Here is a 24073-nt window from a genome sequence, read left to right as displayed (position 1 = left end):
TGTATTTGACGGTCGAGTTTATTTTGCCCTTGACACTGGACAATATTGTACATTTTTTGCCCTGTATTTGGTACCTCTGTCACCTTCGTCCTGTAATTTAACAGCTCTGTCACTTTTGGGCAATATATGAATATTGAAACATTAATTCTAAACTATATATATCACCTTAATGGCCATCAGTCAAGTCAAAATCCATGCATGGACGTTTGGAAATATCAATGCACAAAATTTTTGTAGCGCCTGGCCGGATCATGTATAATCCTACATCACATTGCTGTTAGATAAATATATTTGCCGGTTAGAATTTGACAGCAATCCGTCAGTTTTAAAAATCAATATCAAGGGTCGCACTTGCTCAAATTTGAAATTTTTAACTTCTTTACTTAAGTAATAACGTTTGAAATATTCGTCTAGTTGCTAAAGATAACCATACTCCATTTCCTGGTCAATTGCCATTCAGCGTTCATTGTCAATCTTTTTCTAAAATTGTGATTCATCTTACAAAATGTTAATGTAGTATTCATATACAAGCAGCATCGACATACGGTTACAATATCGTACAATTCACCTACATCTGCATTGATAATTCTGTATCGGATTCAATGTAAACATGTTTAACATAAAATGACTTCAGAACACGCCAACAACGCCCCGATCGCCATTTATCAAAAGATCTCCACTGGCGATTCGACAGAGGTCTCTGGAGGATTGCATGAGGCGAATCAATGACGCCGGAGATAACCAATGGGATACCAACAATGAAAAGGTACTGATAACCAATGTGCGAAAGAAAGGGGCGTTACTCTTACTGAACCGGAAGAACGGGGTGATACGCTTATTGGACTAACGGAAGGGGCATAATTCTCACTAGATCAAAAGAAGGAATGAATATTACTTTCATTGGACCAATGGGGAGTGACTTGGAGCAACTGAATGGGCCATTACTCTCATTGGAGCAAAAGAAGAAATTCATTATTTGACCCTGATATATCTTATTTGTGTGGATTTATATTCAAAGGTGTTATTCACTTTCTGTCTTTTCAAATTTGTCAATACGCATTTCGCTCATTCAAGTTTGCTAATTTTCTGTTGTTTTACTCTTTCTTCACAAAAATAACAGGAGATTTGTCTATTGACAATTAATAACTGATTTTGTTACTCTTCATAAAATCTTATCACTTGTCTTGCAGCATGAAATGCAGCCAAGACCTACTAGTGCAATAGTGACAAGGCGAGAAGCAAAGCTCCGACGTCGGCGTCAGTTTAACTCTCAAGGTAGGTAACTCTAAATTTGAGGTAAAGGTTATCATTGTTTTAGTTAACTATTAACACTAGTGTTATTCCGAGAAATACTAATATTACGATTAGTGTAACTCTCACAAGTGTAATTATCAGAATAAGAATAATTCTAACAAACGTGATTAACGGTGTAATCATCAGGATAAGTATGATTAGTAACAATTATGATTAACACTATTAATGTAAACGTAATTACCACGAAAAAATGTCATTAGTAATTACATTTATAACTATCAGGTTTTTTTTTACATGTGTCGTTATTCAGATAAGTTTAATTCTGAGACAGGAAAAAAAATTATCAAGATGTCATTATCACCACTACAATTACCACGACAGCTTCCCTCACGATATCGTATTTATTACTGATTAATTGTCTCGTGCGATCAAGCACTATATTGGAACAAAAATCGTGATTGGAGAATATGTTATCTTAACGATTAATACGAACAGAAATAAAAGGATTTAGACACTGCAGATTACAGTCATGTTACATATGCCTAATCGAATGAAGTTTGACTAAAAACGCCCTACAAACAACATTCATTATTCAGTCATATTTCATTTACAGTATGACCCATTAAACTGACTCATGCGTATTTCTGACGCGTCAGCGAACCCTGATATCATTTTATTCAAATGTTACTATTAACTCTTTCTTATTTTCCAGGTTCTACCGAGTCTCTACTCAGAAAGTCGAACCGAAGCCTAGAAGGACATAGCCAGAACTCTATAATATATCGGATATGATAACACATGTTATATATAATATTTATAGTGCTTTTGGGGGACTTGTTTTACCTTTTTGCAATACTCACTGGCTGCAGAAATATAAATTGGAAAGTGCAACGATATTTATTGTAAGAGTGAGGGGGTAACTCAAGGGTATCAATTAATATATTTTAGAAACAGGAAGTGAAAATAAAACGGCGTTTCAATGGACATTTTTTGTGCAAGTAAAATTTCTGTCATTCTCGATTCTAATAGTCGTATTTATGTTACTGTTAGTTCTGTGTTGTTCATATCTGCTTTTCCAACACAAAGAGTTTAGTATCAGTCGCCACTCAACTGAAAAATTCAAAGCAGATATATCGGATAGGACATAACACGAAAGTGATATCAATCTTCATCTGGAGAATCAATTGTTAGAACTATATCACATGACCTCGACTGTGAACCAAAATATTTATATTCTAGAATTCATTATAAACACCATATAGACAAAATATGTCCTTCAATTTGATTCTGGTTACTGTTTATGCGTTTTTGATACAATTTCAATTTGGTAAGTGTTTATTCACTGGTCGAAATGTATTTTTAAATCGTTTAAATTTGTCCAATGTTCTCAATTTTCAAATCCATGTTCGTCTACTGTGGATAACAACTTCAGTGCGACCCATACTCGCCTGGTACAGACTACCTGGAGTCTCGTGTCCTCAAGAAACCTGACGTACCAATAACAATATTTACTTCTGGAAAGTTAGGATTTTGATAAAGGGCGTTTTACATGCACAAATACAGAACAACGTTTAACGTTTATGTATTGAGAACTGGTATGTATATTGGGGTCCATAAGTTTCGTTGTTGTATAACTTTCATTTTATCTGCTCGCTGATTGGTGTAAACATCTCTCACGTGTTTAAATATAGAGCGATGTTAAACCGGAACCGAATCCATGAAAGCAAGGTAAAATATATCGATCTAAAACCGGAAGTAGAAAGACATATAACGATCCTGTAACATGTGCTGCAATTTTTTACCAATCAGAAGCATTCATTGTCGTCATTTCATAAAACCATTATTTACCTGTTGATGCCTCGGGGAAATGTAATCCTCGTATTAACCTAAACACAGGTAAAATTATTGTAAAATATCATTTAGTGGGTTTTAATTTTGTTATAAGCTGTCTTGTTTATTACATTGTTAACTTAGAAGTATTTTGTCTGTGATATTTTTGTCCTTGTTGATTTCACTATAAATACAATGAAATAAACCAGATCTTTCTTTTCTTTTTAACCCATTGTCTGACCAAATCGCCCTACATCCGTGGTCTTTTGTTCGTTCGTCTGCTATTTCTTGAAAAGAGCTGGATGGATTTCTCTCAAATTTCGTATGCAAGTTCCTCTTTGCCCTTAGTTGTGTCCGTTAGAGTTAGGAACTGATCAGAAAAAGAAACTTGCCAACAGGTGACCATCTTTCATTTTGACTTTTAAAGGTTGTTATCGCTTTTTCTTTAGAAGTACTGAATGGATCTCTCTCATATTGCATATATTGTTCCTCTTGGTCCCTAGTTGTGCCAGTTTGATTTTGGGACTGATTAGGGAAACAAAATGGCTTCCAGGCGACCATCTTGGATATGTCAGTTAAAAGACAATTATCGCTATTTCTGCAAAGGAATGTTCAAATTTCTCATCTTTAAGAGCAAAAATAGAGAAGAGAAAAGGTGGGAAAGGGTCCAATTTTCAAAGATCAAACAATGGTGGGCGCAAAAATCCCAGTGTGCTTTCCTGTTTCTTTACCGATTTGATCACTTAAACTATGATATTTACCAACATGCAGTGTGTCATTTTAGGAATATTTGTTTTGCTTAAAGAGAACTCGTTACCACTCTGATCCAGGTATTTAGACTGTCACGTGGTTTATAGATGTACCGTGTATGTTATGTATATCAACGATTACACACGTAGAAACAACAAGACATAATCATAATCCAAACTCAAATTTAATAAACATAAACAAAAGAAGAGGAACAAAATGGAGACTCCTGAAAAAAGTACAAGGAGAACAAGACCATATGCTTTGGAAGTGTAAGTGTCTTTTGCTTCATCGACGACATCCGCCATGTAAATTTTGGTCAATCCCAGTAAGAAATGTCGAGTCCCCATTTGAAAACAAGTTATACAACAACTGGACCAACAGGCAAACGTATGAGAATAAAGTACGTCAGGCTACATATCGCACCAAGGAATAGAATATTTCTCAGTTAGATTACTATGACAACTGTAAAACTTCCCTCATAGTTTTTATAAACCTGCATTTTTTGAAACCCAGTGTTACGCGTTTGTCCGTTAGTTGACGACTTATTGCACAAAAATCGTGATAATGGGAACAGACCCTTAAAAATATCTAATCAAGTGCGACACGTTAACATCACAGGTTGTGGATACAGGAATGCTGCTATCCAGAAATGGAAAATCCACAGCAGGAAAATCATCACGCTTATCATACAGCTTGGTGGAAAGCTGTCCATGTTGGTTTCGTTGTAGGAAGAGATCGAGATAAACGGCTGATGTAGAAGGGCCTGTAGTGTCCTTGTTTTCCGATTCTGGATGTTATATACGATGGACGTGGTCAACAAAATTCTTGAAAAAATAACGTCACAGGACTTGTAATGTTTAATTTTAATCAAGGTTCTTCACAATGTGTTTGTTAATTACAAAAAGTAAAAAAAACTTCTGATGTCTAGCACGCGGTTTCGGACGGGTAGGCCAAGTTAATCCGATAATGATGTTTACTTCGTTTAACGCCACCTGGTGAAACGGTCGGTAACCCGTGACGAAAACAATGGTCGAGAACGACACACACGTTCGCGGTTCACCGCCCACCAGGTAAACTTTAATCACTGGTCAGACCGTGGTCGTAATTGTGAGGTCAATCATCGTTAATAAGTGGTCGTTGGGACTGTAAGAAGTGGTCGTAATACGGAATAGCGGGGTGGTCGTAATACTGAAGCGACCAATACAAAGACATATAGTGGAAAAAAACGGGACTGAAAAAAAGTGCCCGTAATAACGGGGTGGTCGTTAGGTGAGGTTTCACTGTAATTCTTTACCATCACCTTTTTTCTATAAATATGGCACAATGTTTAAATCCATATACAAACAGCACTGGATTAACAAATAGTGCCGTTTTACCAGATTTATGATTTATTTAGTATCAAACCTATAATATCTAATTTTAGCCTTGTAGTATGTTCACCATTGATGAGAACAGAATAAAATTACACAATTCACCTCTTCAATATCTACTAAGTCATCGTATGGCGGAGATAGCGAAAACTGGACTCTGGCCTGAACAAATCAGTATACAAATAAACGAAAATAAGTATACATTATAGAGTATTGTCATTAAGAATTTCGTCTCGTTAAGTTTACATTTTCACGTCCTAGATAACAATATAAATAAACGTCTTCCATTGACATACATACATGTGTGTTCATGTGACTTTGTGAGAGTTAACTCATGCCATTGATCCAACTGAAAATATCACTTGGTGAGTTAAATAAAAACATAAAACGGTCTTGTGCTGGTTACATACTGGTTATATAATCTCTATCACACGAAATATATATATATATATATATATATATATATATATATATATATAATTTATCTTCATAGGTTGAGGAAATTTATTACCAGCTTTCAAAGAAGAAAAGCACACTTACAATCACTTGAAAGTATTCTCGACCCCCATCGACTGTCAACTTATCTACTGAGAGAGTGAAACAAAGGGAAGTAACTCTGGGAGATCCGAATGATTGGGAGGTATCGCAACCAATATTGAATCTTCAATGCTGAATTCTGATATTAAACCAGTGACGTGTTTAAACATTAACAAGATAATATACAAACGGTTATAACATCAAATCATTGTGGTTACTTTTTTCATGGTTTTTACCTAAGATGTAATTTCAAAAGTAAAAAACAAAATATGTAGGCCTATAACATGTAACCAGGGACGTATATATTAGTGATATATACGTCCCTGATGTAACTGATATGTAGATATATGTCTGGAGTTGCTAAAACAAAGCTATACTGTGTTGTAGAACATTTGTTTTGTGTGTAAAACTGAGTTATATATTTATAAAAAAAAAAATAATGGAAACAGTGAGTCCTGATATATAATTATTCTGCGAAAACCCTTGAAACTGAGATCAATGATCTATTTTCAGCCTGTTTCAGTCAACATCAGAAACAAGGTAGGTCACCCTTTGTTAAATCAAAGTGGAAAATGATGGTTTATATAGGACACTGACCCCCGTCTGACTTTCTACAATATACAATATGAATTATCCCTGACATTGGATTTCCTACAATATGTACTATCCTTAATATTTGACTTGCTACAATATAAAATATTAATAAAATAGTAAAAATGATCACGTGTTTATAATATCACAGGTGATCACGTGTTTATAATATCACAGGTGTAACAGGTAATTTGTAGTTGTAACACTATCACAGTAGTATTTTAATGATGATTATGAATGAAAAGTTCAATATATACCATACAAGTAAAATGCATACTAAGACTTATAGATATGTACTCTACAACAGGATAGTTTGGGACTCAACATACATAATTCTGTCCGAAATTCAATGGATTAATCAAAACAAGCTTAAAGTTCTTAACATACTTAACCATGGTGACCTTGAGTATGGGTCAAGGTCACTTTGTCAGGCTTTATCCAAGGAACACATCAATCAGTATTATAATGATTCAAGGCGTTTTGCTTGATTTTAACAAATTTGACCCCAGTGACTTTGAATAGGACTCATTAGAGTCCTTTGTTTTCAAAACAAAAAACTTGTCAGACTTCCTCTGTGGAAATCCACCGACAAACATCATGATTCTAAGCCTTCAGGTTAATCAGAACAAGTTGTTTGAAGGTTTTAACAAAGTTGACTCCTGTGATATTATGTATGAGTCAAGGTTGTTTCTTTCATCAACTTTGTCAGGCTTCATTATGGAACCTTTCAGCCAAATATCCTAATTCTTGGCGTTTAGATTAATCAGAACAAGTCATTTCAAGGTGGGGTGGTCGGGTGGCGCAGTGGTAATGCACTCACCTTTCACCTAGCCGGGGTTCGATTCCCGGAATGGACGTGAAAAGGTAAGGGGTCACCTGCCCGACCACGTGGGTTTTTCCCCGGGTACTTCAGTTTCCTCCCAGAATAAGTATAAGTTAACATAACTTGTTTCGCAATTGTTGTAAAATAGATAAAGTTTTTATTACATTTCAAGGTTATAACAAACTGACCACTGTCACTTTAAATGTCCTTCTATTTAATAGGAGGAAGTTATTTGAATATCGGACAAAACCATTTTAGGCAAACTTTTTCAAGCTTCATCTCAAACAATCTTCCAGCTACATATGCAGATTTGGCCTCTTGGTTTTAAGAAGAAATTCATTACTGAGTAAAGACAAGCTAACCATGAAAGAGGTCAGATTTTGTGTTTGTTTGCTAGGTTTGAACAGCCAAGGTTGATTCAAGGCAGTGTTTCGTTGTGAAATAACTGGTGGCTGTGGAAGGCCATTTGTAGGCCAGCTAGAGAAATTAAGGTAAGTCTTGCCTAGAGACAAAACCATGGCATGTACATTCCATCCTTTTATCAGTTTCCTACAAAAAAAACCACCACAAGAAGTAAGCATTGTACCTCGAACCTCAACTCTTCATCAGAGGTTTTCATGACTATCCTTGCTACTAGTGGTCAAATTTTTGAGGCATGTAAATACAGACTTACGAACAATTGGAAGTATTCCTATTCAAGACAGAAAAAGTCACATATATAGAAATCATACATGTTTTATATAACGACTTTCATCTGACAAAATCAAGTCATTAGTACACACATGTACATGTATTACATGTTATCATCTCCATTGGATTTGTTATACAATCAACATATTTCTCTTCTTGTTAAACTACATATAAACAGGTATCTCTATTCCTGTGATTTTGTTTCAATACCTAAATTTAAAACGTATAAATTGTAAAAATCTTTGAAAAAAAAAATGTGTATAAATCATATCTTAGAAAGTAACTAAAAATAAATTAATCTATAAATTAATTTCATTAATTAAAAAAAAAAAGTTCTAAAAAGGAAAAGAAAATTTAACATAAAAAAGATGAAAAAGAACACATTGGTAGATTAAGAAAAATGTCATTTATGATTAATTAATACGTTTACTTTTAAATCCTGTTACAGATTGTTAAACAGGAGTTTTCTGAATGTTATTTTATTCGTGACAGTAATTGCATACAACCTTCTGGCAAATCCAATGAGACCATGGAGAAGATTTGTCAGATGGGCATCATGCAATCATACGGACTACAACCATATTCAGAAATACTTGTTGTTTCGTTTTTTGTTCGTTTTTTTTTTTTTTTTTTTTACATTTACAGCACCTAATCACATGGTTACTATCAAAGCTAAATATAGCAAATCTCATGAGACAAAATTTGAAAATATGGGAGATTTTGCTGCCCACTGGGAGGTATGGCATGTATGACAAGCTACAAATAACTATCACATACCCGTACATATTCGTATATATATATAAGGTTGTTGTATATTCTCATGGGTTGATATATCAGTACATATCAACAAGCATATGTAACAAAAAATAAATAAACAATATACATACCCTGTTTACGATCTTAAGTTTCTAAAAATGATAGTGTACAAATCTATATTAAGAACCATTTCATCTTTGTCATATTAGATTTCAAGACTCTTGATTAGCGATGCCATCAACTTAGGTCAGCTGTTCACATATCAGTATACAATTTATAATCAAAATTCAGGTCTCTGGTTATGTTACAGTGAGCGTAAAACCTCATCTTATACAAAGGAGGAAATCCAGTGATGAGAACAGCCAAAATTTTTACTGCCCGCATAATCATTTTGACGCTACGTACAACTGGAACGGTTGCAAGTACAGTCTTATAAATACACTGGCTGACTAGTCTTGTTTGATAGGATGACGATGGGGAACCGTAAATATGACCTAAGCTCATATCATTACAGAATATATAAATATAATGTAAGATTGAAATGTACATCATTTAACTGTAGCAATTACTTTGAAGATTTGATATTGTTTTTTTACCATATCATTACCCTGTTATCAGTGAAGGTCTGGTTCAGTTTCATACCATATCATACCACAAATATCTACATCTGATTTGATTTCATTATTAATATCAAGTGTACGTTGGAATTAATGGCCATGAATATCAAATGTATATCTTTTAGGCCATAAACTGCACATATAATGTAATACCCTATATTAATGCAATTCTATTCTCTTTCATTTTCAATTTTTCATTGAGTACATTAAATAGCCTTTATTGTATAATTACAGGTTAAAAAATACTTTCTTTGAGTATATGTATTTGGATGTAATGAAAGTTCATACATTTGAATTTCCAAAAATTTTATGAGATCTTTTCAGTAAGATTACTAATGCCATCTTATGGTCATTTCAACATTTGAAAACATTTAATGTGATAACTCACGCCAACATATAACCATCATCCTCACCTATCTTCACAAAATATGCTAATCAATCATGATTTTGAGTTGCTAAAAAGGAATTTGAAGTTTTTTCTTTTTGGGCTAAAAATTTATGAAAAATGTCCCCAATAATTTAAAATCTAATCTGACAAACTTAACGTTTATTTGAAGTCATACAAAACAGAAACATGAAAATATTCATAGCATATGATGGCAGAGTGAGCAGGGAACATATAGTTTGTTATTTGTGTTGAAACAGAAACTTAAATTTTTTATACAGTGGAATGCTTGTCATCAACATAATATATTTTACATGATTTATGTGAAGTATAAAATCTAAGATTTAAATTGTTGATACTCAATAAAATTAAGCCTAAGAGTTGAAATTGGATTTTTAGCAAACATATACTATCACGATAACAATGGCTGACGTTCATCAGACTCCTCGTAAGAAGGTTCTGACTGTACAGCTTGGGGCTCTGCCTTCCTGTCCAGTCTCCTATACGACGACAGTAGCATCACCTGGGATACAAACAACAAGAATCCTACATCATTATATCTCTCGCCAGTCTCAACATGTACATAAAAACTGAGCTCCATATAAAGCTAAATGCGAAACTTCAATAAAAGTATATTCCAGGTTTAGCTATAACAGCTAATTTACTTGGAGAGATATAAAGCTCAACACTAAGCTGAACAGAAATATGTGACATTAATTAACTGATGTCAAATTAACAGTAAAATGTAGCTGAAAATCAGAATCTGAAATATGTGTCTGAACGGTGATTAATATAGATATATTTCAAGAGGCTACATCAGGGTTCAAATACGTAAACTCTCCCTTCTGCTTTCATTGATCTACCTGCTGAAGTTAAATTCTGAATACAAAACTATAAGGAGATCCTATCTACAAACAAAAGTTCATGGTACCAAACTGGCAGTAGGCAATGGTAGTTATTCATCGTCAACATAGCCAATGCAAATCTAGGTAAGACGGAACATGTTTGTTTTCATATTCGTACTGTTGTACTGACAGCGCCATTAGACTGTGTGATCATGTCACGATATTCAACAATTTTTGAACTGTGGTGTGAAGCAGTAATTGGCTATTAAAACCAAAAGTGCAAATCTAGGCATGTCAAAACTGAAAACGTGTTTTGAAGTGAAAGGAGAGAAAAGATGCCGTTGCATTTAGGTAGTTTGTTATCTATAAAAGTTTATACATGTGCTACACTTCAAAATATCAGCTTATAGCAGAACAGCACATGCGGCATGGGTAACAAACTTAATCAATTTCATCAAGAATATAAAAATAGAGAAATGTTTTATCCTTATCTGGATCGACATCGGCCATCCTGGCCGTGGGACACTACAGTTATCTGCCACCAGTTTGGTACAATGATAGTTAATGTTATCAATGTGTCTCTTGTAACAGATAATACAGTAATTTCAGGAAGGCAAAGTTCTCAGGAAAGCAGAGTTGCAACCTTTACTTAAATGAGTCAACACTTAACATCATTTTTATTGCAGCGTTTCCAGTCTCTAGCTATCTAATATCTCGTCATACTAGCCCTTCAATATCAAGGGGCAGGGCATTAACTGTTTCATCAAAGAAAAAGATCGTAAAACTATTCTATTGTATACTTATCACATCTGTATATATATAGATGACATCCTGTGTTGCATTTGAACACAATTATGACTATATGTCTTTTAGATACAAAAACAGATGCTGAAATTTCTAAACACTGATCAAACATAACGAAATATGAAATGATTTCAACAATGTTCACAATTTCAGGCCAATATCAGATTGACATGATGAAATCACACAGTTAGCGACACTGTTAATGTAACTTGAGAGAAAGAAATATGTTACCATTGACATGACAAGGAGTCCCAGCATAACCCCTAACATAATGTAGGGCCAGGTAAGGGTAGATCCTGTCCACAAAGGGCCTAGGATGGTTCCAGACCCTACCACAATTCTCCGCAGCCCTTGGCTTAGACCTGTAACAATAATTGCAAGTTACCATAGCAACTAGGACAATGTTAAAGATGGTGAAATATATTTTATCTGTACATCAATAAATCTGTTCATCAAATACACAGGGAAGGAAGTGTGTGTATGTCATAGATTTTTTGGTGCTGTCACTGATGACAACACTGAAGCGATGCGGATCACAAAATTAACACTATGATAGACTCCAACAAAGTACTTCATAAATTTAGAAGTTCAGTGAGAACCATTTCCAGTATATACTGAATAGCAAATTTAAGTATTATGCAAATCACACTGAAAATGGTGGTTAGGTGGTTCAGTGGTAACACACTCCCCAGGTATTCAGTTATCTCCCTTTTATTCTATCATGCATCATTGTTTGATAAATTTGCATAGATTGTCGAATATAACCTTTGACCCTTTAACCTTGACAGGTGACTCTCTTAACATATGGGGTAGGTCTTGATGTTATCAATCATTGCGTATGATACTGTATAACACTATACTTCCCAATCCCTCAGCCCAACCCCTAAAATGGTGGAGACATGAAAATTGAAATATGGAAAATAAACAGATGAACTGTTTGAACCTTACCTTGGTGTTCCTTCTTGGTGACCTTTGAGTACAATGATATACTACAGACCACAAGAAAGGGAAGAGCAAACATATCTAGTACCATCCCTATAATAAACATTGGTAGATTTGCTGATGGTTCATCTGGAAAAAAAACAACCAAAGTTTAAAACGAGAGTAAATTCTACATACAGTTATGATACAATAAATAACACAAAACATCAGGGCCACTGATGATGGAATTTCCACACAAAAATACATCAGGGCCACTGATGATGGAATTTCCAAACAAAAATACATCAGGGCCACTGATGATGGAATTTCCAAACAAAAATACATCAGGGCCACTGATGATGGAATTTCCAAACAAAAATACATCAGGGCCACTGATGATGGAATTTCCAAACAAAAATACATCAGGGCCACTGATGATGGAATTTCCACACAAAAATACATCAGGGCCACTGATGATGGAATTTCCACACAAAAATACATCAGGGCCACTGATGATGAAATTTCCAAACAAAAATACATCAGGGCCACTGATGATCAAATTTCCATACAAAAAAACATCAGGGCTACTGATGATGGAATTTCAAAACAAAAATACATCAGGGCCACTGATGATGGAATTTCCAAACAAAAATACATCAAGGCCAATGATGATGGAATTTCCACACAAAAATACATCAGGGCCACTGATGATGGAATTTCCACACAAAAATACATCAGGGCCACTGATGATGGAATTTCCACACAAAAATACATCAGGGCCACTGATGATGGAATTTCCAAACAAAAATACATCAGGGCCACTGATGATGGAATTTCCACACAAAAATACATCAGGGCCACTGATGATGGAATTTCCAAACAAAAATACATCAGGGCCACTGATGATCAAATTTCCATACAAAAAAACATCAGGGCTACTGATGATGGAATTTCAAAACAAAAATACATCAGGGCCACTGATGATGGAATTTCCAAACAAAAATACATCAAGGCCAATGATGATGGAATTTCCACACAAAAATACATCAGGGCCACTGATGATCAAATTTCAAAACAAAAATACATCAGGGCCACTGATGATGGAATTTCCAAACAAAAATACATCAGGGCCACTGATGATCAAATTTCCATACAAAAAAACATCAGGGCCACTGATGATGGAATTTCCAAACAAAAATACATCAGGGCCACTGATAATGGAATTTCCAAACAAAAATACATCAGGGCCACTGATGATGGAATTTCAAAACAAAAATACATCAGGGCCACTGATGATGGAATTTCCAAACAAAAATACATCAAGGCCAATGATGATGGAATTTCCACACAAAAATACATCAGGACCACTGATGATGGAATTTCAAAACAAAAATACATCAGGGCCACTGATGATGGAATTTCCAAACAAAAATACATCAGGGCCACTGATGATCAAATTTCCATACAAAAAAACATCAGGGCTACTGATGATGGAATTTCCAAACAAAAATACATCAGGGCCACTGATGATGGAATTTCAAAACAAAAATACATCTGGGCCACTGATGATGGAATTTCCAAACAAAAATACATCAAGGCCAATGATGATGGAATTTCCACACAAAAATACATCAGGGCCACTGATGATCAAATTTCAAAACAAAAATACATCAGGGCCACTGATGATGGAATTTCTAAACAGAAATACATCAGGGCCACTGATGAAAGAATTTCCAAACAAAAATACATCAAGGCCAATGATGATGGAATTTCCACACAAAAATACATCAGGGCCACTGATGATCAAATTTCAAAACAAAAATACATCAGGGCCACTGATGATGGAATTTCCAAACAGAAATACATCAGGGCCACTGATGATGGAATTTCCAAACAAAAATACTTCAGGGCCACTGACGATCAAATTTCCACACAAAAATACATCAGGGCCACTAACGATGGAATTTCCAAACAAAAATACTTCAGGGCCACTGATGATGGAATTTCCAAACAAAAATACATCAGGGCCACTAATGATGGAATTTCCAAACAAAAATACTTCAGGGCACTGATGATGGAATTTCCAAACAAAAATACATCAGGGCCACTGATGATCAAATTTCCAAACAAAAATACAAAAGTTGTAGGAGTTTTAATTCGTCATCATACCAATTCAGACTGCCGTGAAGAGTAATTCTGACATAAGCAAGTAAAATTTTTGGGCCAAATTTTAGTTTTGAGTGATGGAATGACACAACTGATAAAACTGCTAGTCCCTATATGTATATGTGTTCTGTCTGTGTGTAGCAAATTGATTTGGTATCTATAGCAACAGATCAACATACTCTACAGTGCCAGGTATAATCACAGACACTGTAAAGGTCTGTTTTAAGAACAAAGAACATTGTGACCTTTTGACTTATAAGATATATATAGGATTTTAAATGGGTTTTATATTTATCAAACAGGTCTTACACAATTTTACTGCTGCCTATGTGAGCCAAAAAATAAAACTTTTAGCTTAGTTTCATAAAATCTAAAACAAAGACAAGGATATTTTTATCATGTAACTCAGAAAAATAACGTTTTAACAGACAACAAACAGAGCCAGTAATTTTTACACCATTTTCAATTCATGACATAACATCATTGTCCAAATTACGACATCACAGGTCATTTCTGACTTGCATGGCAAATATTTGATACTCCAGGGAATATTACAATAGTGACGTTTACACAAGCATTTCACTATTAGTTCATGGACAAATTCATTGGATAACAGGCCGAATATGTGATAAATTGTAATATTTTTTATCAACCGTGCTGAGAAAAATGTAACAGGCGAAAAGTTATAGATTTATGTATTTGTACAAAATAGATTTGATTGAGGCTCATTAGGTTTAGCTACAATACTTACCTGGGTCACTATTTGGAATAGCATAGAGGAGCCAAGCACAGGCCAGTACAAGTGTTGACAAGCCTATCAGTATCATAGTACGGTCCTGTAAATGTTTGCTTAGGTAGCGTACCAACATAAACACCATGATAATCTGTAATACAAAGAGATGTACAAGTCAAAAAAGGAAAAATTCATTTAACCAAGATTTTCAAGATTCTTGATGTTAATGATGATGATGATGATATGATGATGATGATGGCGATGATGATGATGATGATGATGATGATGATAATGATCGTGATGATGATGATGATGATGATGATGATGATGATGATGACGATGATGATGATGACGATGACAATGACGATAATGATGATGATGATGGCGATGATGATGATGACGATGATGATGATGACGATGGCGATGATAATGATGGCGATGGTGATGATGGCGACGATGATGATGACGATGATGACAACATATAAAATATTATTATTTTGTGTAACAAAACATATTTGAATATTTCTTTTTTTTTCTAATTAAGATGAAATATTCTGGGCAAAATAATTAAATTGAAATTTAATATTGAGTGAAAAGAGTTGAAAAATGCAGTATCTTCGAAGAAGGTTATGTACAGTGTGTACTGACAATAACGGCAATGTTGAAAGTTAAGAAAAAAGAGATTCTAAAGATGGCAATTACTGCAACTATCTTGAAATTCAGCTTCACTTAAAAAACAGAAATTGATTTGTAGCAAGAGCAGGTACTTATCGTTCATAATCAATTCAATAACAGTTGGCCAAAAGGCTCAGGTAAGCTAATAATACATTTATCAATAAGAATTAGTAACAGAAATGTGTTCCCTGTGTTATGTCTTAATTAAAGCCTTGTGTTACCTCCACAGCAGCACAGCAGTACATGATGCTATTTTCTAGCTCTCCCCAGTGTAGCAACTTCTGTGACAGAGGTGTTACCATTGTCTGAAAGGAATAGAATATGATACTGACTAAAACTTTATAACTTTGGCAGATCTGTCACTCAATATATACATTATACTATAATACCCTACATTTCAAGATTTGATTATCTGAAAAGTATGTGTCTGTCATTTTAAGATTTACGAAACACTATTTTTCTAAAATGTCAATGATATATAACTGTACAGTGTTGATGAGGCGTTTGATTGGGCCATATGTCAAGGAAGAATATTTTCACTTCATTTCTGCCTTCGAACTTTTAAGGTCCTACTAAAACTTGACAGCCACCAACCATACTTTCCCATGATATTTAACATAAGATTATTTGTTGCATGCATAATACAACAAAAGCTTTGACCTGATTATGTCTCAAGAAAATTGAAAATGTACATACTCTCACAATGCACTATGAAATTTCATGTTATTTGAAATAGGCATGGCACAGAAAAATTCTTAGGGCATCTTATACAGGTTTATCGTATACAGGTCAAATTTGCCATCATTTTAGAATATCTTAAGAAAGGTTTTGTTAAATCAAAATAATGTAATGTCAAGTCTAAAAAGACAAATTTATAGATCTAGCTAGACATAGCTGCTTATCTCAATGGAGGTCTCAGATTTTTTAGATAAAAGATAAAATGTTAGGGATCTTGAGTCTTCCTTCAAAACATGCAGTTATGGAAAGTATGCACTACATGTATGACCCATTTCTATTACCAAAATTTTGTAATAATTCACAGAATAAACAAAGTGAGAAGGGGCTAACATCTCTGCTCACATCTACCCCCAACCTTTATCTATTTCTTCTGATCTCAATCAATGGTTAAGACTGACCTCTGACCTTTAACCTTGATAGATGACCATCAGAATCCAAAGAGTTGTAAACATTGATGTGTTTATGCTATGGTGTGAATATTAATTAAATAATCCATGAGATATCCTGTATATAGGTTACCATGGATGCATGCATAGACATAGAAACACAAAACTTATACCAGGACTACATTTGCATGTATTGGAATTCAAAACAACTACCAGCATTTGCAGATGAGAACAATGTTTTTTCAAAGTATACATGTCGGGAGATTGATGTTACACAGATTTAAAATGTGAACAACTAGGACAAAAGTTTCTATATATCAATAGATATGATATGCTTACTTCAAATCCGACCTGGTTGAAGAAACTGTTGAATTGTACTGCCATCAAAACTACCACCTCTTCTCTGATGTATTCTAGACAAACAAAAAACAACATCTAAAACTATTTGTAGTCACATCAAAAGCAGTATATATTGATTTCAGCAGGAGGTAACTTTATGAATCAAAAAATGAAAAATTAATGGTAAAATATGTTGTTGTTGTTACAAAGAAATCACTGGATAAATTAAAAATCTTTCACTTCTGTAAATCATATGTTTTTGTGGGACTCAATTGTTGTGGTTTTTCAATAAATAAATAGATACTATTTCCTGGACATTTGATTTCGTGGATATAGCTCAACAGGACATTTGATTTCTTGGATATAGCTCAACAGGACATTTGATTTCGTGGATATAGCTCAATAGGACATTTGATTTTGAGGATATAGCTCAATAGGACATTTGATTTCTTGGATATAGCTCAATAGGACATTTGATTTCGTGGATATAGCTCAATAGGACATTTGATTTTGAGGATATAGCTCAATAGGACATTCGATTTCGTGGATATAGCTCAATAGGACATTTGATTTTGAGGATATAGCTCAATAGGACATTCGATTTTGAGGATATAGCTCAATAGGACATTTGATTTCGTGGATATAGCTCAATAGGACATTCGATTTTGAGGATAAATATTTATAACTTAACAGGACATTTGATTTTAATGATATATATATATAGCTTAATAGGACATTCAATTTCATGGATAGATATATAGCTAAAAAGGACCAAATTACCATTACAGCATAATATAAAAGCAATTTATTCATTGAATGCATTTTTAATAGGGAAGGGATCAATCTTTTGTTTGGCAAAAAATATCACTCTTTATTTTGAGTGTGATTGGATTTATAAATGACCGATGTGTTTTTTTAAAATATATCAGAAGTTTGCCAGTGAAATCAATAAAGATGAAAGTTACCTCTATATATAAACCTCCAAGACAGTTTGTGATTTGTTTGATTCTCTGATTTTTCTGTTGTGGAGCTAGAGGTACTTTCCCCAAGAACTGGTGTCAGTCTGGAGTTATCTTCCCTTGACAGATCTGGGCGATTCTCAGGCAAGGACTTGCCATGAATTTCCATGTATCTCTGATCACTCTCATTCACAGTGTGTAGGAAATCTCTCTCTGTTGAATCCATGACATCTATTGAACTATAATTCTGGATATTTTCAGATTTCTTTTCACCGGTTTCCTTGGCAATAGATTCAGCCTGGATTTTGTGTAGGTCTGTGTAAAGAATAAGCAACAGTAAGGACTGAAGGCCCCAAAGTCCAGCCATAAAAACCTGCAAGTACAAAACAATGATAAAACAACATCAATTCAAGGCATATTTTAATAACATCACTTAACTTGGTAGATTTAACTGGAAGAGAAACCCCAGCATGCATTGTCATAAACATATCATTGTGTATCATGAATAACATACAAGAATTTTTCTCACAAAGTTACATGATCATGGAAATGTAAGGTGGCTGCAATATATTTATATAAGAACTTGTGATGTAAGTACATGTAGTAAATATTTATTGCAACAGAGGTCATTTTTTATCTCAATGCCTCCGCTAGGAATCGAACCCGGGACCCCTGGCTTACTAGTCTGACACTCAACCAATCGAGCTAAAGAGAAGTTCTCTCTAACCAAGTTGTATATTGCGGCTAGTATTTTACCAGGGTTACATACTGCCCCTCCAGAAAATAACTTGTCCTCGAGTTTCCAGGGGTTACAGCGATGCTGGTGGGGCATGGCTAAGTACTATTCCTGGGTCCCTACATGGGCGCCAATGTAACAGAGGTCATTTTTTCATCTCAATGCCTCCGCTAGGAATCGAACCCGGGACCCCTGGCTTACTAGTCTGACGATCAACCAATCGAGGTAAAGAGATGTTCTCTCTAGCCGAGTGGTATATTGCGGCTAGTATTTTACCAGGGTTACATTATGTTAAGGAGTTGATGAAATATCTTGTACAAAATTTATACTTTTTATTTTAAGAGGTCAAGGGTGACCATTGACCTTTAAGCATGATTGATGATCATTAAAGTCTAATCAGGTGAAAAGCTTTATGGTGTTGGGTGAAAAGTTTTATGGTGTTGGGTGAAAAACTTTGTGGTGTTGGGTGAAAAACTTTGTGGTGTTGGGTGAAAAACTTTGTGGTGTTGGGTGAAAAGCTTTGTGGTGTTGGGTGAAAAACTTTACGGTGTTGGGTGAAAAACTTTACGGTGTTGGGTGAAAAGCTTTATGGTGTTGGGTGAAAAGCTTTATGGTGTTGGGTGAAAAGCTTTATGGTGTTGTACTGAAACAGAATTTTACTTATCTAAATTTTCAGATGTATTAACTAGTATACAAGTACATATAATATTTTCAGATGTAAGAAAAATTGGCACAAGCTGGTTGTACTACATCAATGCAATCTTTTACCATATAGTGTGCATGTTAGAGTATAAAGAAGCCAATTAGTCGTCATCTCTCCAAATATCCTGCACCTACTTACCCCTGGTATGCTGAATTTATCTACCAAAAATGGCCCTATATAGAACTCAGCTAGTCGTAGGAACACATTTAGACCTGGCCCTGTAATTTTAAAGTACAATGTACAATAATCGATTTTCACGTCCAGCATTTCCTGAAAACTAATCTGCACCAATTGCGAGATAACGAAATGTTTAATAGTGAAGGCACAAAATGTAAGATTTGGAATTTATTGGGAAAAAACATTTGTTTAAAAACTGAGATCTGTCACCTGCTGAAAATATCAAATACTTTCAAATATTACTTTACTCTAAGTTCACAGCAGATTCTGAACAAGATTTAATCAATAAATGAAATTACTAAATGTTTTTTTCTCTACTACTGATAAGGTAGTGTGTACAATACAGAATCAAAATATTCCCACTCATGCAGCTTATATCATGACAAAACAGTTTTGCACTAAATATAATTACTATGAAGCAATATAAATTCTTCTGCCTAAATATATTATTTTATATTTTTTTTTACCGCGTGGGTTTTCCCCGGGTAAAATCCCCTCGCGCGCTTACATCCGGGCCAACAAGAGTGATTAGTATAAGTTTAAACAACTTGTTTCGCAATTGTTGTAAAACAAATAAAGTTTATATTTATATAAATATATTATTTTGTATTTTTTTTTAGTAAAATCAAACTCACTTTCTTGATTTTGTTTCCAGTCTGGGTATTGTTGGGTAAATTAGTACATATATAAGCAGAATAATTCTTTTTTTTTTCTTTCCAATTAATTTGCTATCAGTTTTACCATAAAATTTTCATAATGGTGTCTCATATAGGAAATTTCCATACCCAGTAGTAATCCAAACTGTCTGATGGAAATCATGAGAGAGATGATACCAGTCCTCTCCTGTTCTGTGGTGACTCGAGCTATCTCTCCTAGGATTACAGACTCACCTCCACCACCAAAGCCTGCAACCAAATCACCACAGTATTTCACAAATCATTGTCAAACAATTTACAAATATTTCACACAAAATTCTCTTTTTGACAAAAAAAACAAAAAAACAAAATGTTTATTCACATCTTCTAATTAATAAGAATAAATTTTATCAAACAATGAATTTCTCATTTAATAACTAATGAAACAATTTATTGCCTTTAAAATTATAAAGTGAAAAAGTACCTTAATTTTTTGGGGCTCCTTTTGTTTAGATTGGTCTTTCCAGAAATTAATTGCCAAATTTTTGTATGTTTACAATGGATTCAATGACAGCATAGAATTTCACCAGGACAAATTTAGTTTTCTTGATATCCTGTCATCTGCATACATGTGCAGAAATTGTTATAAAGAAGAACAATTTATACGTACCCACCACCAGTCGACTAGCCAACAAGAACCACTGGCTTAGTCCCATGAAATACATTATGTTGCCCCCAATCTGGACAATGGCACAGAGTATTATAATAACTTTAGGTTGCCTTCCTCGGTCCGCCCACCTACAAAGCCAAAAATTACTATAGGTATAATCATGTTACACGACACAAAAGTCAAACATTTCAACTTTCCTGACTTAAGTTGGGAAAATGATTATACTCATTATGTCTGTATCGTAAACATGACCTACTTTGCTGTTTATTTTAGTTAGAGGCATAATTACTATAGTCTGCTTCTACAACAATTAGGTTAGTTTTAACACTATGTAATATATGATTAACAGTATTGTCTAACTTCTCATTTCAGTCAAGGGAGTTAACTAATACATTACTATATTCTTAATGAACGTGTACAGTTATATCTATAGATTACACTACATGCATTTAAAAAAGAAATCATTTGTTCCTCTTATATATGTTTCTACCACCACACATCCTTGCCCCAGATGAAAATCGCAAGATCACAGGGACAGAGGATGTGCCAACCAAGGCTCTGGATGTACACAATAATTATATTTGTCAACGAAAAATAAATTGAAATTTAATATTACATTTTTCATATTTTTGCATCCATTATGGTGCACTAACCTTCCAAGGAGTGGGCTGGATATCATGGCAGCCAGACTGTAGGCAGACAGAAGGATTCCCAGCATGTATTCGGGGGACTTAAACCGATCCTGGATATACAGCCACATGGTCGGCAGGACCACAGCTGTAAAAATAAAAATTGTTCAATCAGTTACACCTCAAGCCCCTAGTGGTAACACCTCAAGCCCCTAGTGGTAACACCTCAAGCCCCTAGTGGTAACACCTCAGGCCCCTCATGGTTACACCACAAGCCCCTAGTGGTTACACCTCAATCCCCTAGTGGTAACACCTCAGGCCCCTCATGGTTACACCACAAGCCCCTAGTGGTTACACCTCAATCCCCTAGTGGTAACACCTCAAGCCCCAAGTGGTAACACCTCAATCCCCAAGTGGTAACACCTCAATCCCCTTGTGGTAACACCTCAAGCCCCTAGTGGTAACACCTCAATCCCCTAGTGGTAACACCTCAAGCCCCTAGTTGTAACACCTCAAGCCCCTAGTGGTAACACCTCAGGCCCCTTGTGGTTACACTTCAAGCCCCTAGTGGTTACACACTGGATTATCCACACCCTAAATATACAAATTACATACAGGTACATTGACTGTTTATTTAACTTGTTTTTCTTTAAAATTTTATGTTCACATGCAATACCTTTTTATTACCACTGGTAAGAAGGGTAGATATTGCGAGCGGACAGAAACATACCATTAACAGCAATTTTAGTCAGTGTCAAAAATTAATGGAGGGGAAAGGGAGTATTTCATTACACAGAAATTAAATAAAATAACTGAAGAATCAGATTGGCCCCCTAAGACATGGAACACATTTATCACTAGCATTTTACAGGTGCCATAATTTTTTTTCTAATTTCAATCTGAAATAAAATGGTCTTTGACTTCATCTCTATATAAAACTGTAAAAAATTGTTCACAAAAGAAGTTGTGTTCAATCTCTGCCAGAGTCATCGATTTTTAAGGAATTTTTAAGGCGAATCCAAGCAGAACACAATTTCTAAATTTTGTTGAGTTTCATTCCTAAATGATAGAGTGGGTTCTTAAAATATCAATGAGTGCCACAATAAAAGGACTGGTCCTGGACTTAAATATATCAGAAACCTAAAAATCAGTGCAGTGCTCCAGCTGTCTAGAGGTTATAAGGACCCTACATGTTATCAAGATCACGTGGTCCAGAGGTCCTAAAGGTCCACTGAGAGGCTGCATGTACACAGGTATGAAACACATTGCATCAGCTGTCGCTTATGGTATTAGAATCATTCTGAAGTAACATGCATGGCTTTGGAGCAGTAGACCAAATTCAACATCACTAATTACCGATAAACATTCGATCACGTGCACGTTGACGTTTAGGGTAACTTCTGATATCGAGAAATGATGATGAACTTACTCAACCGAATGATGACGGTGTATGTCATAATGATCCACAGGCACTCGAGGCCAGGATATTATTTTTTAAATATTGATTTTTGTTTTAGCACTCATGACTGACGTTATTTAAACGAAATATCAGCAGAATTCAAGTTTATGTGCCGGTTGACAAATCCGAGGTCCACGGTCATTAAAAGTGTATTTTTAATGACCGTGGAACTCGGATTATCCTGGCCTCGAGTGCCTGTGATAATGATCGACTTAAATTTTGTATAAATTACAGTAGACCAACAGTCTTATACTTACCGTACTCAATACCTCCCATCAAAAAGAACGTTCCCAAAGTTACATATGAAAGTCGTTTTCTTGATTTCAGCGAGACCATAATTAACGTTAAAGAAGCAGACGATATCGTTAGAACACAACAGGTGCACCTGTCACACCTGTAGCAAATCCTCGACGATAAAACAGAGTTATTCCCCCTTAATAGTGGAGATACTAATATCGGGATTATAACGGACAGAGAAAACGGAACATTGAACTCGAACGATAAAAAAGTATTTGGAGGGAAAATATTTCTGCCTGAAACATGACGGAGCAATTTTAAAATGATAGATATTGGTGACAGCTGATACATGTTTGTATAGCCACTGGTCTTTGGGAGCCATTTACTATTTATAAACCTACATTTTGTACTGCTAATATTGATAGTCATTTTCAAAATCTTTTTTGATTACTTCCAACCGCAGTGGTTGCAATATTTGAAAAAAAATCTAAATAAATTAGCTATGACAAATCGTGACAATTCAGCGTTTTCAGACAAAAAAAATCATTATTTATTTTTCTTTAAACCAACGGATACGAACATTAAAACAATAATAATAAAAAAAAAAAACATTTCTGCGCGCGCATGCCTTATTTGGATAAGAGAGTGTGTAGTAAAG

The 24073-nt window shown here is 34.8% G+C and overlaps 1 protein-coding gene across 1 annotated transcript; it reads right to left on the bottom strand.

Moving 5' to 3' along the window:
- Positions 1 to 10015: 10015 nt before the first annotated feature.
- On the bottom strand, positions 10016 to 23514 carry LOC132557119 (uncharacterized). The gene is made up of 12 exons (XM_060221607.1): positions 23436 to 23514; positions 21744 to 21867; positions 21091 to 21218; positions 20571 to 20690; positions 19747 to 19826; positions 18176 to 18542; positions 17211 to 17284; positions 15969 to 16052; positions 15091 to 15223; positions 12201 to 12323; positions 11484 to 11614; positions 10016 to 10126 (listed from the first exon to the last, which is right to left on the bottom strand). The coding sequence occupies exons 1-12, from the start codon at positions 23512 to 23514 to the stop codon at positions 10016 to 10018; spliced, it is 1554 nt and encodes a 517-aa protein (XP_060077590.1).
- Positions 23515 to 24073: the final 559 nt, after the last annotated feature.

The sequence above is a fragment of the Ylistrum balloti genome, unplaced genomic scaffold (genome assembly GCF_031769215.1).
Source record: "Ylistrum balloti isolate Yb309-2 unplaced genomic scaffold, AGI_CSIRO_Ybal_v1 Utg370626, whole genome shotgun sequence".
In the NCBI taxonomy this organism is placed as follows: Eukaryota; Metazoa; Mollusca; class Bivalvia; order Pectinida; family Pectinidae; genus Ylistrum; species Ylistrum balloti.
The sequence above is the reverse complement of the archived record's forward strand: the minus strand, read 5'-3'. Positions and strand labels throughout refer to the sequence as shown.